The following is a 15364-nucleotide window of genomic DNA, read 5'->3' on the forward strand; positions in this document are numbered from 1 at the left end:
CAAGAAAAAGCAACCATCAGACAATTGAAGTTGCTCTACGAATATCATGCAAAATAGACTTCAAAACAAACAATGTTACTAGAGATAAAGAAGGACACTTTATGAAAAAAGAGCCCATACATCAGGAAATATAACCATAAACATATATGCACCTGATAACAGAACTCAAAATACATTTAAAAAAACTGGCAGAACTGAAGTTAGAAATTGATACTATAACAATAAAAGAGACTTCGGAAGCCCTCAATGAAGAAAAAGATCAAACTGAAATAAAGGACTTGAAAGACACTATAAACAAGATGTTTACAACAGACTCCTATAGTACATTTCCCGAGCAGCAGAATATACTATCTTCTCAAGTACCTGTGGAACATTTGCCAGGATAGACCATAGCTAGGCTCTGGGACAGTCCATAAACAAGACTCAATGAATTTAAAAGGTTGAAACCATACAAAGTATGCTTTCTAACTGCACAAATTATGCTTTCTAACCACACAAAATATGTTTTCTATCCACAAGATCAAATTAAAAACAGAAGGAATTTAGGGAAGTTTGCATATACATAGAAATCAAGCAATACCCTCCAAAATAACCGATGCATTGAGGAGAAAAATCACAAGGGAAATTAGAAAATACTTTGAGATGAATGAAAAAGAAAATAAACTTGCCCAAATGTATCACATAGCACTAAAGCAGTGTTTAAAGGAAAATTTATAGCTATAAATACTTATATTAAAAAAAAGGAAGATCTCAAATCAATAGTCTACTTAGCACTCTAAAAAATTAGAAAAATAAGAACACAATAGACACAAAACAAGGATAGGGATGGAAATAATAGAGATTAAATGAGAAATAAATGAAATAGAGAATAGAAACACAATAAGGAAAATCAATGAATTCAAAAGCTAGTTCTTTGAGAAGATCAACAAAATTGACAGATCTTTAGGAAACTGATCCCAACCCCAAAGAGGAAATACTCAAATTACTAAAAATTAGAAATAAGTGAGAAGACATCACTATGAACCTTATGGAAATGAAAAGGAATTATATGAGAATACTGGGCAAACAGTAATGATTTACTTTTAATCAGTGACAAAACTCACTGAAGTGTAGCTCTCAACATATGTGCAAAGATATGGATGTGAGAATTTGTGATTTCATATGTAGAGCATTTTCAGAATCATCTGAAAAGCTAAGTTGTGGCTCTTGGATTGGATGACTAAAATGAAGGGGAGGTCATTGGAAGTGAGGAAGTCAACAAACTGAAATGTACAGGCATTGGAAGAGTCATACATGAGGGCTTTGAAATTGTGTAAAATAATGGCAGGATTTAGGCTAAAGACAAAAATTGTAAATTAGATACCAAGTCTTCCTTTGAAGCAGATGACTGAATAGGTAGTTATTTGAGATGAGTGTGGGGACAGAGGCTTTTAAGTGAGAAAGGATTGAACTTCGAAGAGATTGGAGAAGTAATGAAACGATAGTAGAGAAGTAGTAAAGTCCCTAATCTTAGCTCACAAGAGATGAAGTTTGGCTGGCCTGATTCTGCCATGGATTCAAGATTGTATGGAAGACTTCCATATGAATAGCCAGAAATCTAAGACAGTTGTAAGAAACTTGGTCTGCAATCGCTATCTGTCAGGAAATCAAATATGAAAACAGATGGTTTTCTCTAATTCTTTCCTGACCTACTTACAAGGGGAAAGAATGGCAGGTAATATTTGAGTAATTGAGCTCAAACCTATTTGTTTTTCACATCAGGGCATTTGGACCCCAAGATTTGTAATGCCACCAGGGTCATGTTGCATACTAAGTTAATGATGACTAGTCCATTGTATTAGAACAATGATACTTTAAGACAAAGCATGTGTACACACAAATATGCACACACAGATATAGATAATTTTAGATATATTTATAATTATAGATACAGATAATTTACAGTTCAGTTCATTTATAGAGGAGCCTATTTTTCAAGTTACAAAATAAAGGATCATATATTCTGTTCATATAGTTACCTTTTTACAGAAAGGTCATGTAATAAAGAGTGAGGATAAAACACCACAACTGAGGTGAACTGAGGCACACTCTGACAAGTTAGGGATATTGAGTAAGGCATTACTTACCTGATTTTAGTTCTCTTGTGAAATGATTTTATTTAAAATTCCTTCAAATGTTAATTCTAATTCATTTGTGATTTTATTTTACATATGACATATATTTAATATATGAAGCAAATTACCTGCTACTTTACTCCTCTAATGTCACAATACCATATATATTTTATATATGTATTTTATACATTGTACACTTAAGAACATCAAAATGGTCCCATGAAAACATAATGCAAATTTCCTGTTTTCATTCTTCCTGGTTACTAGGCTTGTTTTTCTCTCTGCATGTCACAACCCTCACACATTTCGTTTTAAAGTCTTAGCATACTATAGAAGTGGAATCTCTTTTAGGGGTCTCAACTCCACTAGATAATGATTATTACAACTTAATTGTTTTTTTAGATGAATGTGTCATTTAGATTACTTTCTAATGCTCCAAGTCATAACAAGATGATAAACATTTGTATTTACCACTGACTTCTTATGCTATTAATTCTTAGGGAGAGCTGTTACCATGACTGTTATTAAATTATAAACATTCCAAGATAGGCATGTATGGTCACTGCACACACTTTTTAAAAGGGAGGTAAGGAAATAGTTTGGAATTCAAGTTTTTTTCATGAAGTAAAGAGTGCATGAAAACCTAGCCACTTTGGAAGAAATCCAGCTCATTTTTGCTTTAATGCACCCAGAAGATTTCAAATCAATACTTAGCATTAACGTTTTAATTGGAAATTAACATTGCCATAATTGGAAGTGAGGATCAGCATCCTGATGCTTAGGAGAGGGCTATTTGGTTGGGAAGGTCATTACACTGGAGAGCAAACGTTGGAAAAGGAAAACACAAATCATTTGTTTCCTTGAGCAAGGACACACAGTAAACATTTGAATTGGTGGTCAACTATAATTTGCTTCCAGAGCCAGCTACTCTGGCAACACTACAGTTTGGATTTATAGCTGAGCACATAAGTAGCAGTGACTTTGAAAGCAAAGTATAAAAGAACCAGGAAAAAAGTTGCTAGTTGTTAAACATCGACTCTTCATTACAAGGACTTGAAGATTTCCCCTTCAATCTGAGAGAAGGAGGTGCCCTTGTTTCTATGCTCAGCATGTCCCTCAGCTGATTTTCCTAAATAATCAATCCTCCAAAAGACCAATGATATCTGAGTGTGGGTTATCAACAATCCTTTATTTTTTTCCTGGGAACTTCAAACAAATATATGTCCAGTCTGAAGGAAGCAGACAGTTTCCTTTCCATGTTGGTTAATTTTTTTAAAAAATTGTACTGTTCTCTGTTTGCTTCCCATATCTCAAAAGTCCAACCACTTCTCCAGATCCCCAAGAATCAGCACAAGTAAATACCACTCCCCAGTAGGATTCTGGCCCCCAGTACCACCATAAGGCATTTCGACATCTTCCATCTTCAGGAAATGAGTGTCCAGTTCAGGTTTGGCTCCTCAGTAGAGTAAAGGGAATTTGGGGGAAGGGGATTTCCTATAAGAATAGTCAGTCCCATAAATTAGGGACTTCTCCCTTTTCATTGAAAGTGAAAAACTCTGCTCAGAAGTGCCCATTGTTTCATTTCCCTATGTGTCACCAGAGCCAAGAGAGGACCCCGTCAGGGAGGCGCCCTCTGCTCTGTCCCGCAGACTCGAGGCCCCCACCTTCACCCCATTGTCTGTGCAATGTACAGAACTGGAACGCAGAGCAGCGGCTTCAGTATCACTCTCCATGCCCCGCTGGGTCAAGGGTCGCTTTCTCGGCTGGGAGGAAGGGCTTTTGTGGAAGCACAGTTTGAAAAGCCCCAGTACTGTCATGGTCAAGATAACCAACACTACGACCGCTATGCTCACAAGTATGAAGACCACGGTAGAGGAGGAGTCGAAAGGTTGGGGAATGGCAGAAGAAGACGTGGAATTAAACTTGGGAGTCACACTTCCCGAAGAGGTGGTGGCGGCCTGTGAGTTGGCTTGTGGGGAGATCGAAAAGGTAGACGTCGTGCTCTGTGCTCCCCAATGAGGAATCTCGGGAATAGATGTTGCTGAACTGCCTTGTCCAGGGACATGGGGTATCTCTGCTGGCTTCTCCCGCACCGTGGGTGCCCACGTTCTCTTCGGGACGGGGCTGGCAGTAGCGGCCGGCCTGGTGGGCACCTTGGTCCCCTCAGGGGCCGGCTGTCCTTCCCCATTGGTTACACAAGAGCGTCGGTCTTTCCCCAGCGCGAAGCCCGCGGCGCACTCGCAGGCAAAGCCTCCCAAGTCGTCTAGGCAGTTAGGGAGCTCCGCGCATTTGCCAGCACGGAGGTACCTCCCAGGACAGGGACAGAGCTCAGCCCCGGAGGGTATCCCGTCCCAGCGCGCACTGACCGCGTCCGCGATGCAGGTGGCTGTGATGTAGAGCTGCCCGGGGCAGAGCGCACTCACCTTGGTCCCTGGGGGACTGAAATCCAGCGCCGCGCTGGACAGCTGGAAAGGCGCGCGGTAGCTCAAGTTAGAGGCGGCCCCGGGTCGCGGCGCGGGGCACAAGCCCTCAAACTGGTACTTGCACAGGTAGCCATTGGCGCGCGAGTGGCATCGCATCTCCTTCCAGCCTGCGGGCTCGACCCCCCGGGTGGCCTGGAGTCCCGCGCAACTCCGAGAGGTGCAGGAGCGTTGGGGTTCCTCCACCCATTGCAGCGTGTCGCTTTCGGACCCACTGACGTCGGGGGACAGCCAGGAGAAACCCCGCAACGGCTCGTTCTCCAGGGTGCAGTGGGATCGCCCGCGTTCCAGCGCCACCCAGAACAGAAGGTCTTTGGAGCCCCCTCCGGGTCCCGGGCCTGCCCGCAGGAGTGCAAGCACCGCGCGGAGCTCTGCGCCCCCGCGCACGGTGCTGAGCGCCCCGCCGCGCAGACTGCAGGCCTCCTCGGCCGCCAGCCTCTGGATGGTAGCGTGGTGCAGGCTGTAGCAGGCCCCCGAGGCCGAGCAGCCCGCGCGGTCGGCGGTGGGGTGCTCGCCCCAGCCAGGCCGAGGCCAGAAAGCCTGCCAGAAGAGGCACACGGCGAGCGCCGGCCTCATCTTGGAGGCCCGGGTCCCACAGCTGTTCCCAACTTGGATGTGTCCCGCCCAGGGCGCGGAGCTGTCCCAAGAGCGCGGTCACCGCCCCCTACAGCTGGCTCTCCCCCTCTTCCCCCGCCCCACTCCCGCCAGAGCCCTCTACTGCCAAGAATCCCCACCACCCTCTTGGCGGCAAACCTCTTCCCTTAGGCCCCGACAGGAAATGTGTCCCGAGCTCTGCCAGGCCCGGTGCAGCCCTGATTTATTCTGGGGTCAAGAACACAGCTGGCGCCCAGGGCAGTGGGAACACAGTCGACCAGGTCAAACCTGGTCGCTTAGAGCAGGAGAAAAAGAAAGTCGTTACTGGGAAGAAATTTACCACCAACCCCCCCCCCCCGCCCCCTCCGGATTATAAAGTTTCAGGAGCTCAGATCCCAAAACACTTTGGTGAATATTGCTAGGAAGGACTGGAAAAGAGGAACTCGCTGACAGCCCACGCCCACCCATTGTGCTTCCTGTGGGGCAGTGGAGTTGGCTTAACAATGGGTAGATGACTGCAGTCTTCTCAGGCGGGAGACTGGGGCGGGGGGGAAAGAATCTAGGGAGAAATCCCAGCATCTCCCTTGACCACCAGAGGCGGCACTATAATAAGCGCCAGTCTCCAGGGGTCGGCTTCTCTGTTCTGCCAAAGGAGATTCCTGTGGGCTAATTGCTTGTGGAAGAATTTAAGGGTTCCTTTTGGGTATCTTAAATGGGTAATCCTGCCTCTTTCCAGCTTGCCTTGAAGTTTATTTTTTGCTTCCATTTGTTTCTCCTTGAAATGGCCATACTCAGGAAAGGAAATGTACTTCAAGGCCTAAATGAAAAATAATGGCCACAGATCTTAACTGTTGTATAGTTAGGTTTCCTTACCACTTTATTGGTTCTTAACTCTTTCGGGCTTATATGTTATATAAAAATGAGATGGTGGCCTTATTAATGTTTGAGAATAACTACCCCATGTGTAACTTTATCTTTGAAATATTTTAATACCATTTTCTCTTGTGATTGAGGACTAAGATTTATATCAGTAAGTTGTAAAAGTCCCCTTTCAGGGACACTAGAGTTCCTATTATTGAATTATTTATTACATTATAATGCATATTATATACTGTAAAAAAATACCCTGCAACTTAAAAGATGGGTGAGTCAATGTCTCCAGAGTTCCAGTTTTTTTAAAAAATAGAAGCAACTGAAGGACATTAGGAGAAGGGGAAAGTGAAAGGGGAGAAATCAGAGTGGGAGACGAACCATGAGAGACTATGGACTCTGGGAAAGAGATGGAGAGTTTTTAAAGGGAGGGGGGTGAGGGGAAGGGTGAGCCTGGTGATGGGCATTAAGGGGGGCACAGATTGCACGGAGCACTGGGTGTTATACACAAAGAATGAATCATGGAACACTACATAAAAAGTAATGATATACTGTATGGGGACTAACATAACACAATTAAAAAAACTCAAAAATATAAGCAATTAATTCAATTGGAAGTGGAGAGGAATTAAAGATGAGTAAAGGAAGACAAGTTTAAACACTGCACTGTTTATGGAAAGATTTTCTTGTTAGCAACTTAGGCAATTCTGTATCATTTTAGGAAATGCATTATCTATCTTGGCTCACAGTGACCAAATATATTGCAATAGAGGTGCAAACAGTTTCAACTAACTCCACTTAACATGTATGATGCTTTTAAATATCTACAATCAGAATGAAAGTTGCCACTCTATGACTAATGTATACCACACTTTTAAACCCACTTTCTTGTGCAGTATTAGACTTTCAGATTTGAGGACAGGTAGGAAAGAAGGCCTCAGGATCATATCTGTATGTCCCCACCTCATTTTTAAATTTTTTTTTTCTTTTCTTAAGGATTTTACTTATTTATTTGACAGACAGAGATCACAAGTAGGCAGAGAGAGTGCAGGAAGCAGGCTCCCTGCTGAGCAGAGAGCCCGATGCGGGGCTCCATCCCAGGACCCTAAGATCATGACCTGACCCGAAGTCAGGCTTTAACCCACTGAGCCACCCAGGCGCCCCTCCCCACCTCATTTTTACCACCACTCTCACTCTTCTTTTCCTCTTGGAAAGTCTATGTTTGTTAACATGTGATAATAAACACATGAATCACCATCACACTTACCTTGATTTTGCTAACCGTGGAGTTTTGCGGCAGGATTTCTCTATTACCCTTGCTGTTTTCCAATTTAAAGGACATTCATTAGTTCTTCATTTCAGATGGCCATGTTGCCTTAAACATGACTTTGCATTTAAATTAAGTAACTAAATGTCTTATGAGAAAGGAACATGAAAATCTAGAAATCTAATTGAATGGATTTTAAAAATACTTAATCATGTGGGCCAACTCTATATACCTTTGCAATCAAATGACTGTGTGTTCATAAATGTGTCCATGTAGCACTATAAATTTTAATAAAATAAAGCCTTTTATAAACCTAAGTAGGCAATGGAAATCTCTCAGATATTTTTTAAATCACTTGGAATGAGGTGAAGCTTCTAGAGTAAGAAAGAATGAATGACTAGAGAGCTTATAACAAATACATGATCTCACTCCCTTGGCATTCTGCCATTCAGGAGATGGGATACTCGAAGAGAACACAGTGGCCAAAATGACTGCATATCACAATCCTGGCCATGCTTGCAGTAATGTGGGAGAAGAGTTACCCCCCAAATAAATACTCCAAGTAAGATGTAGGTTATTTTGTAATTAATTACTTTGTATTGATCTATATACCAATACCACATTTTGAAATATATAGTATTCCTGAAAAAAAAAAAACCCAGAAATGAAGGAATGTTTTTATTTTTATTTTAAACATTATTTGTTTATTTACTTGACAGAGAGAGAGAGCACACAAGCAGGGGGAGCAGCGAGGGAAAGAGAGAGGCAGATTCTCCAGCTGAGCTGGGAGCCCGATGTGGGGCTTCATCCCAGGACCCTGGGATCATGACCTGAGCCGAAGGCAAACCCTTAACCAACTGAGCCACCCAGGTGCCCCGAATATTTTTATTTTAAAATAATGTTTACTAAGATCATAATGGGATACCAACATTCTACCTCCACTGGATTCCAAATATTTAAAATTCTGATAATATCAAATGTGGATCCACAGGTCCTGTTATATGCTACAGATGAGATCAACAACTTTGGCAAAGCTTGGCATTTTTTTCTTAAAATCTTACATTCTCTACATGCCAGCACTTCTGTTGCCCAGGTGTATTTTCCACAGAAACTTTTGCATGTGTATAAGAGAAGGTATGTAAACGGATATTTATAGCAGCCCTGTTCATATTTAACAAAAACCAGAATGAATCCAAGTGTCCAGCAACAGACGGTAGATAAATGAACCGTGATACATTCACTCAGTGAATATATTGCCATGGAAATGAATAAACTATAGCTGCAAGTAACCATATGAATTAATCTCATCAATAAATACTAAATGACAAAATTTCTAAAAGGTTATACAAAGTGCAACATTCTTTTTGTCAATTAAAAAACCTACTAAATACATATATTTGTGTATGTTTTAGGAAAAAAATAGTTACAATACAATGAGATAAAAGGAAGAATGAGTATGAGATTCCGGGTGATGGGTCAGTCCTTTGGGTGTAAGAGAAGAGAGGGATGGACCGGTTGGGGAAACAGGATTTGATGTGAGCTGTTGTGAGACTCTCAGATTTGTTTCAGACAGTGATTTTGTGGGTGACTATTCCATTATTAAAAATAAATAATTAAGTAATTAATAAAATAAATTAATGTGGCTATATCTAGACAAATGAGAAAATGAATGAATCAAAAATTACAATTAATCTGATTCTGAACATCTGAGTTTCAAAATGTAAAATAAAAATAAAATCAAGATGTTAGTTACATTTTCAAAACATATTTTCTTTTAATCCCCCTGTTCTTTTGCAGGTAACACATTTCTGAATTTAAGCTAATTATTAATCTGAAAGAACATAATAAAAAAATATTTTCCCAATGTTTCCAGACTTTTCAGACAATCTGTGTATTATTAGTAAGAATCATGTCTGATATTTATTGGTTCATTCATTTAACCAATGCCATCCAAAGACCTAAAGAGAGTATGTAAGAAGAGTAAGTCTAGTCCAGTATTTTAATTTAATTTAATTTAAAATATCTGAATGAAAAACAAAGATAAAATTTCACTAAAATTTCACATCTTAAGTAATCTTATAAGTTTTAAAGTTACTGATCCTCACTGAATAAATTCTGTAGTTAGAAGTAAAACATCTGGGTCTTAGTGTATTTTTAAGTTCACTTAAGATGTATAAAAATACTCCAGAGAAAACTGAGAAGGAGACAGCATTCCATTAGGAGAACATGGCATTCAGAAGTTAATCTAAGCTAGAGACTAAGAATTGTGAAAATACGTAGCCTTTTAGAACTGTACTGGACATTAACAAAATGATCAGTGACCAATATTTTTACAATTTTAACTGATTTATGTCCCAACTGTCCATGAAATGCTTAAAAATGATAAAGTCTGGTAGCTAGTCATCCTAATCATCATTATGGTTTAATCAGAATATATGGCTTGACTCTTAATCCAACAGATCATACAGGCTCATAACCTAAGAAATTTATATACACCTGACTAGATAGTTTTTTTAGGTGGTGTTGTATTTATGACATCTGCATTCATTCATAAGTAGTCAGTCAGCTCAGAAATGTACGTTACAATGATAGGTACCCTTGTGGGTTAATGAACAACATGACTAAGTACAGAAATAAGAAACTTAAAAAAAAAATTAAACTTGCAGCTCCTTCATTCAAACTGCTTTCTAAACTGATGGTGCTGACCTTATTTCATGTATGCTGGAGGTAATATAAAAAAATTATTCTCTGGTGGCTATCACAGAATTAGTACACTTCCCCACCGCCACATTTATAATCAAGAAATAATGGAGGAATGAGTCATGCACACAAAAGGCTTGTTATAACCCAAATGCCCAACAAGTTCTAAAGTATAAATGTTTATCTTACTACCTAGATTTTTTTTTTTCAAAATTGCCTACAGGGCCAGTTTATGAGCCACCCTTGAAAATCAGTCTCATTACTTTAAAGTCACGCAGTTACACTCACAGCTTTCTCACCCACACATTTTTTTTTTTTTTTGACAAATGACAATGAAGGTGAAACTTATAGCATTAGTTAAGACCATCCAGCAAACAAACTACAGCTGAATGACAGTGGGGGCGTGGTGGGCGGCTTGCAGACCTCCTTAGTGGAAGTTTGGCATGCATCTTATCTGTGGCAACAGGTCCACAGATCTTGGAATTCTTTAGGACATGGTCCTAGGTCCTATTTTCCTTCTACTGGACAGTCTCTCTCTCCTTTAATTTATTTCATATCATCCTATGGTTTTGGATATCAACTCTTTGACAGTGATGTCCAAACTTATATCCACACTCCATTCCTCTTGGCTGAGCTCTAAATTCAAATATCCACTATCTGTCCATCAAATAATGAATGGATAAAGATAATATATATGAATATTACTCAACTATCAAAAAGAATGAGATTTTGCCATTCACAATGATGTGGATGGAGCTAGAGTGTATTATGCTAAGTGAAATAAGTCAGTCAGATAAAGACAAATATCATATGATTTTATTCATATGTGGAATTTAAGAAACAACACAGATGAACATTGGCGGGGTAGGGGAGAGACAGAAATAAACCATAAGAGACTCTTAATGATAGAGAACAAATGGAGGGTTGATGGAGGGAGGTGGATGGGGGATGGGCTAGATGGGTGATGATATGAAGGAGGGCACTTGTCATGTTGAGCACTGGGTGTTGAATGTAAGTGATGAATCACTGAATTAATCCTGAAACCAATACTGCACTGTACGTTAACTAACTAGAACTTAAATAAAAATTTGAAGAAAAAAAGGAATAAAATTAATTTTAAAAAACAAAAGCAAACATCCACTATCTAGTCAATATTTGATATCTCATAGGTATTTCAAATTCTCATTTTCTCAACAGTACTTTGGTTCTCCCTGAGCCAACTTCTCATCTTGCCTTCATCTATTTGGTAAATGGCATACCTATTCCCTCAGGTGCTCACCTCCAGGTCCCTCACCTCTTAAACTGCCCAGGATTTTTTCAGTTAATTGACAGAAATGCAACTTGAATTAGCTAAATGCAAAAGGGAATTAATATGATTTGTGTAACTGGGAAAAATCCTGAATTCCAATAGTCAAATAAAGTACTGCTAAAACTACAGCAACGAGGAGACACTATTACACAAGGATTTGTCTCAATCTCTCTCCCTTTCTCCTCTCTCTTCACGGTCCCATCCTCTTCTGCTTCCTCCTGCCTTTCTCCAAACGATCTTGAACAAGATCACTAGCAGTTCTCATGGCATTACAGCATTCTACTATAGAAGGAGAATCTTCTCCTCCAGCTCCATTAGGAATATCCCAAGAAAGGTTTCTGACTGGCCCAACTTCAGTCATTTGTTATTCACCAGCCAAATCACAGTAGCTAACAAGATAGGGCCTAGTGACTGATGATTTCTTTTAGGGGGTAGGGTCTGTACCGGAGTTTATGGAAGGAATATGTAATTCTAAGTCTATAGTATAACTTGAATAGATCCAGTTGTATGTCTCTGCTTTGGCATCCTAGTCAGCCCCTATCATGTTTTCTCACTGGAAACCATTCATCACAGAGTCATCAGGCTGATCTTTAAGAACCGTAGTATGATTATCTCCCTCTTCTGCGTAAATACCTTTAATCACTTTCCATTGCTCCTAAAATAAAGCTCAAAATTCTTACTGAGGTTTCCAGGCACTGGTTTTTATATCCCTTTCTAGTTTAATCTTCTTGTTCTTCTGATCTCAGTTTAATTGCCAGCCCCTCAGTGAGATCTTTCTAGGTGACCCAATCTCCATTATCCCGCCGAGCAACCCTCCCCCCCAGGGTTTTTTCTGTGACATCAACCTATTTTGTTTTCCTCATAGCAATCATTAATCTCTGAAATTATCTTGCTTATTTATTTGTGGGTTTTTCCTTTGTTTGTTTGTTTGTTTGTTTTTGCCTGTCTCCCACCCAATGAAAGCTCTATTAAAAAGGTCATACTGGGGACACCTGGGTGGCTCAGTGGGTTAAGGCCTCTGCCTTCGGCTTGGGTCATGAGACCAGGGTGCTGGGATCGAGCCCCGCATTGGTCTCTCTGCTCAGCAGGGAGCCTGCTTCCCCCTCCTCTCTCTCTCTGTCTGCCTCTCTACCTGCTTGTGGTCTCGGTCTGTCAAATAAACAAATAATATCTTTAAAAAAAAAAAAAGGTCATACTGGTCAGAAATGAGTAAGTGAATGTATGAATGAATCTTCTACCATTCTCCCCATTGTTCATCATGCTCCAGCCACACTTGGCCTGTTCTCTGTTCTTCCAAAACATCTACATAATTCTTATGTGATTTCCCTTTGCCTAAATCATTCCTCTCTTGTTCAGATTTTTCTTGAACTGCTTTTTGAAATATTGTGAAGTATAATGCACATATAGGAAAGTTCCTCAATCACTTATGTACAGTTTTCCAAGCAACCATGAAACTACCACCCAATTCAGGAAATAGGGCCAGTTAATGTTTGCAGTTTGCTCCTCTTTCCCCATGAGGTCATCAAAACAGAAATTCGAGATTACTAGGGTTGGGGGCAAATGTCCAAAAGCAAGAGTGGCCTGTGTTCACTTCAGGTTTCTGTGTCTTTCTTCCCTTAGATTTCAACCTAGTTGTGTATGTGTGTGGGTGTGTGTCTGGGTGTGTGTATGCACACACACATATATATGTATATGTGTGCATATCTATCTATCCATCTATCTGTCTGTCTAATTGTTTATTGTCCTTTCTGAGTGGTTTAGTTTCTTAATCTGACTTCCCTCAAAAGCAATCCCTGAGACAAGGATTTCGGAGAAAGTAATTTATTTGGAGGGAGATCAGAGTCATTGACCAGGGATAGGGATTCAATAAAGGGAAAAGAGGAAAGTCAAAGTTAATATGAGTTATAGCTGTAGACCACTGGGGCACAACCCTGCTGGGAACCCTCTGAGAGACTATGAAACCCAACTAAGTATGTCCCACTAAGGGGTGGTGAACCTAGGATGTTTATTTATAAATCTTGTCCCCAAAGCAAGTAGCTCTGGGACATTTGGTTTTAAGTACTTATAGCAATCCCAGAGCATAGGTCAAACATACTCTGGTATCCAAAGAACACCTCCAGGCAGAAAGACACCAAAGGTACATGTGACATTTACTATAGTTGGCCTCAGTAGCTCAGCCTGACCTATTCCCACCATCCTTCAACTTTGGGCTTCATAGCGCCTCCCCTAGCCCTGAGGCAAAGCTTGGGTCCCCCATTTTATTTTATCTCATAGATCCTTGTGTTTTTTCCTTCATAGCACTTACTACAAATGTAAGCATATAGTTATCTGTGTGATTTAATATCTGTGTCCTCCGGTATTTGCTACTCAAATGCCAGCAACATCAGCATTAAAAGGGAATATATTAGAAATGCAGAATCTCAGCCTTACCCCAGACACACTGCAGAATTTGCATACTAATGAGATCCCCAGGTGATTTGTATGCACATTAAAAGTTTGAGAGGCAGGGCTCCTCTAGACTGTATTTTCTTGGGGCCCTGACTGTGTCTCTCTTCTCCAGCACTTATCCCAAGTCCATAGTAATGGAGCTGGTAGATGGTAAGCACTCAAGAAATGACAGCTGACTGCACACACACACACACACACACACACACACACAGTGCACACCCATATATGGTACATGCAAATACAATAAAGCCTAGCGATTTAGCAAAACTGTAGTGTGTTCATAACAGAACTCATAGGATTTTCTAGTTTTTTTTTTTTTTCAAGAATCATAATTTTTCTGTGGGGGCAGCAGTTCTAGGCTCATTGGCTAGTATGGATTGATCTAAAATCCTGCTTTAGAAAGTATTGCTAAGAAATTCTTACTGGAACGGTCAGCAGCATTTTTATTTAGCATACGCCGGTGCCTGATCCAACCCTAGTTTCATGGTATGATTTGGTCTTGGAGGATTTGTATGGTAACTGTTCCTGATCATCAGGGCATGTCTTAAGTCTGAAAGTGTGGTTTGCTGTTGGAGCTTGTACAATTTCCACTTCACAAAGCTGGAAGAAAGAGGGGAAAAAAAAAAATCACAGCTACTTAAATTCAAATCCTATTAGGCTTATCTGTTATCACTTTGTAAGTACTGAGGATAATCAGCAGTTACCTAAGCATTTACCTTGTGGAGGCAGTGGGAACCTTGAAATTATTATTAGTCAGACTTAGTATCTGGACTATTTTAAGGCCTACTTATCTGATAGATTCACACACCCCTGCCCAACAGATTCTAAATTGGCTTCTCGATCCCAGTTTTGTGATTTATTCTTACTATTATGCAACATTTCAGATCTGATACATTCAGGAGACTTTTGTATGACCTTCAGATTCAGTATCAGGAGTTTTTGTTTTACAATAGCAGTGACTTAGGCAAATCTAGTCAATAAAATCAATGCCATATATCTTCTTGATACACTACCTCTTTGTTTTGTACTGAATTCACATAATATGACATGATTTCTGATAGTGGGAAGAGAGGGAAAAGTGCTACTTGCTATATACCTTAGTTATAGTACACGCACATCTATCTATGAAAAGCTGAAGATCATTATTACTATATTTTTGCCAAATGACACCTTCTGTGAGTGGTCTTACTGTGGATATGACTTTGCAGTTATTGACAGATTGGAATATTCTGTATCAACTGTCTTTCAAACTCTTATATTCAGCCTAGGAATTTACAATTTTAAATGTATCTGTGAATATGTCATTGTTTAACCAATAACCCTTCCACACACACAGTGTGATTGGGCATGTGCTAATTAGGAGTCTAACAGGGGAATCCTCTGGAGATGTATTCTGTTTGACAAGGTCACCTTGAGTCATACGAGATAGAGGTGGAAAGCAAGGTAGGAGCTCGGAAACACACTGTCTGTTACAGCCTGGGGTGTCTTGAACAACTACAGCTTTCTTGGAATGGTATCAAAATGTGCATTCAGGATGAGGCTGGAAATATGGGGGCGGGTGTGGCGTACCTCTGTGTGCTTT

General features: G+C 40.3%; 1 protein-coding gene across 1 annotated transcript; it reads right to left on the reverse strand.

Annotated features, from left to right (window-relative positions):
* Window positions 1–1913: 1913 nt before the first annotated feature.
* Window positions 1914–5205, reverse strand: CLEC14A (C-type lectin domain containing 14A). The gene has a single exon (XM_080808643.1). It carries the CDS (start codon window positions 5168–5170, stop codon window positions 3701–3703), a length of 1470 nt encoding a protein of 489 aa, XP_080664769.1. The 5' UTR covers window positions 5171–5205; the 3' UTR covers window positions 1914–3700.
* Between the last annotated feature and the right edge of the window lie 10159 nt (window positions 5206–15364).

This window comes from Martes martes (genome assembly GCF_963455335.1).
Source record: "Martes martes genome assembly, chromosome: 7".
In the NCBI taxonomy this organism is placed as follows: domain Eukaryota; kingdom Metazoa; phylum Chordata; class Mammalia; order Carnivora; family Mustelidae; genus Martes; species Martes martes.

What these genes read in the sequence shown, in the direction of transcription:
- CLEC14A (XM_080808643.1), bottom strand. Translation starts at nt 5,170, where the DNA reads ATGAGGCCGGCGCTCGCCGTGTGCCTCTTCTGGCAGGCTTTCTGGCCT.